The sequence below is a fragment of the Sinocyclocheilus grahami genome, unplaced genomic scaffold, assembly GCF_001515645.1.
Source record: "Sinocyclocheilus grahami isolate Dianchi unplaced genomic scaffold, SAMN03320097.WGS_v1.1 scaffold2180.1, whole genome shotgun sequence".
Classification (NCBI taxonomy): domain Eukaryota; kingdom Metazoa; phylum Chordata; class Actinopteri; order Cypriniformes; family Cyprinidae; genus Sinocyclocheilus; species Sinocyclocheilus grahami.
The window spans coordinates 48,075-50,495 of record NW_015507359.1 but is presented as its reverse complement, the minus strand read 5'-3'; the positions used below and the strand labels follow the sequence as shown (position 1 = coordinate 50,495).

The 2,421-nt window shown below is 27.3% G+C and overlaps 1 protein-coding gene across 1 annotated transcript in view; it reads right to left on the bottom strand.

Annotated features, from left to right (window-relative positions):
* The window catches only part of LOC107574311 (transcription factor E2-alpha-like), a 28,005-nt gene that overhangs the window by 15,015 nt on the left and 10,569 nt on the right, over positions 1-2,421 (bottom strand). The window contains exon 5 of the mRNA XM_016260755.1: positions 892-992. Coding sequence (XP_016116241.1) covers positions 892-992 — 101 coding nt within the window. The remainder of the gene's footprint in view (positions 1-891; positions 993-2,421) is intronic.

Genomic DNA, 2,421 nt, shown 5'->3' with positions numbered 1-2,421 from the left:
TACGATAATACTATAAATTTAGCCATTTATATATTTAAATATATATATATTTATATATTTATAATTTATATTTAAATATAAAAATGTATATGAAAACAAATTATAAATATATTTATTTTTTATAAATAAATAAAGACTGAGAAGAGTAACCATAAATGACAATACTACAAATTTAGCCATTTATATATTTAGATATATATATATTTTATTTTTTTTGTTGTTGATGTAATTTTATGATTTATATTTAAATATAAAAATTATATACTTAAAAACAAAGTATTTAAATATTTTCCCCCCAAAATAAATAACTTGACCTGAGATACCATATACATGACAATATTATAAATTTAGCCAAATATATATTTTTATATATTTAGAATTTCTATTTAGAAATACAAAAATTATATATTTAAATAAAAATTATAAATTCAATTTTTTTCCCAAAATAAATAACTTCGACAAACGCCAATGGCGAGTGATCTGAGTAGCGTTACCATAATTTAGCCATTTATATAATTAAATAAATACATTATATATTTAAATTAAAATATTTATATATTTAAATACAAATTATAAATTATTTATATATACATTTACTTCCTTTTCGGTGATGATCAGATTATTGTAAACATTTCTGTTTCTATTATATTAATATTTAATGGTGTTAAGTGTATTAATCTTATGCCACACGTGACAAGCGAAGGATTTAGTTAATCATAGTTTTGTGTGACATTTAATACATGAAAATACATTTTTATTATTTCTTAGACATCAGCTACATTTCTCAATCCTGACAGCACTGGGCACAACATAAAAAAAACTCTGAATATATGAAAAATAGCTCAATTCTAATCCATAATATAACTCCAGATGGCCGAGTGTTGGGCTCACCTGTGTGTTTATGGAGGAGAACGGAGCCGGCTGACCGATGTGAGGAGAGTTACTCATGACAGGAGGATAACCAGACTGTCCCCAATGATCCGGAAGCCCATCTGAGAAACCAAATCAACATGTAATCCACAAGAAACCGGCTGGAAGATTAACAGTAAAATTACTGCAAAAGAAGCAGACGCTGACGTTACATTACTCTGCTCATTACACGGCCACTTATCATCAAATAATCGAATAAACAGACATGAAATATTGAGTTTAAGTTATTTTATGTGATTAGAAAGAGCACAGTGATATGCAAGGCATAAAACTAGAATATAGTTTCATGATGCACAAATATTTGATCACGAAATGCCTGTTTTATTTAATATTTACAGCTTTTTTATATTGAATATATACCTCAATATTTATGTATTTGCTCGAGCATGAACTGAAAATATCAAATATGCATGATTGCAAAGTCCATTATGAAAGTCTACTGCTAAAATAGAGTAGAATATCTGGTTTAAAAAAAATGAAAATAATTTTAAAAAAGCTTCCCACTAAATTAACAAGAAACATAATAAATATTAAATGTTTATAGAAAATGCATGTAGAAACGCAGTTAAAAAGAAGCTGAAAAATACTAAACAAATTAATAAAAATAAAAAAGTGACGAATTATTTTTGGTGATGCAATGTGAAGTTCACAGTATTTCTAAATCACCAACAAATTACTGCAAAAGAATACGAGATAAAAAAAATAGCAATGAAGGAAAAGTTTAGTTTCAAGATGCACAAATATTTGACCACAAAATACCTGAATACCTATGATGAAAATTACAGGCCTCTCTCATCTTTTTAAGTGGGAGAACTTGCACAATTGGTGGCTGACTAAATACTTTTTTGCCCCACTGTACCTCAAAATTCATGCATTTGCTCTAATATGAATTGAAACACGCAATCTGGACCAAATATGCAAGTCCATTCTGAATGTCTACTGCTAAAATAGACAGAATATTTGGTTAAAAAATAATCAATAAATAAAAAAATAAAAAATGTTTTCCACTAAATTAACACAAGACATATAATAAATGTGTCCCTGCAGCACAAAAGCAGTGTTAAGTCGCTGGGGTATATTTGTAGCAATAGCCAACAATACATTGTATGGGTCACAATTATAAATTTTTCTTTTATGCCAAAAATCATTAGGATATGATTAGGATATGATCCTTTTTGAAAGATCATGTTCCATGAAGATATATTTTGTAAATTTTCTACTGTAAATATATCAACACTTAATTTTTGATTAGTAATATGCATTGCTAAGAACTTCATTTGAACAACTTTAAAGATGATTTTCTCAATATTTAGATTTTTTTGCACCCTCAGATTCCAGATTTTCAAATAGTTGTCTCTCAACCAAATATTGTCCGATTCTAACAAACCATACATCAATGGAAAGATTATTTATTCAGCTTTCAGATGATGCATACATCTCAATTTTGAAAGATTTACCCTTATGACTGGTTTTGTGCTCCAGGGTCACATA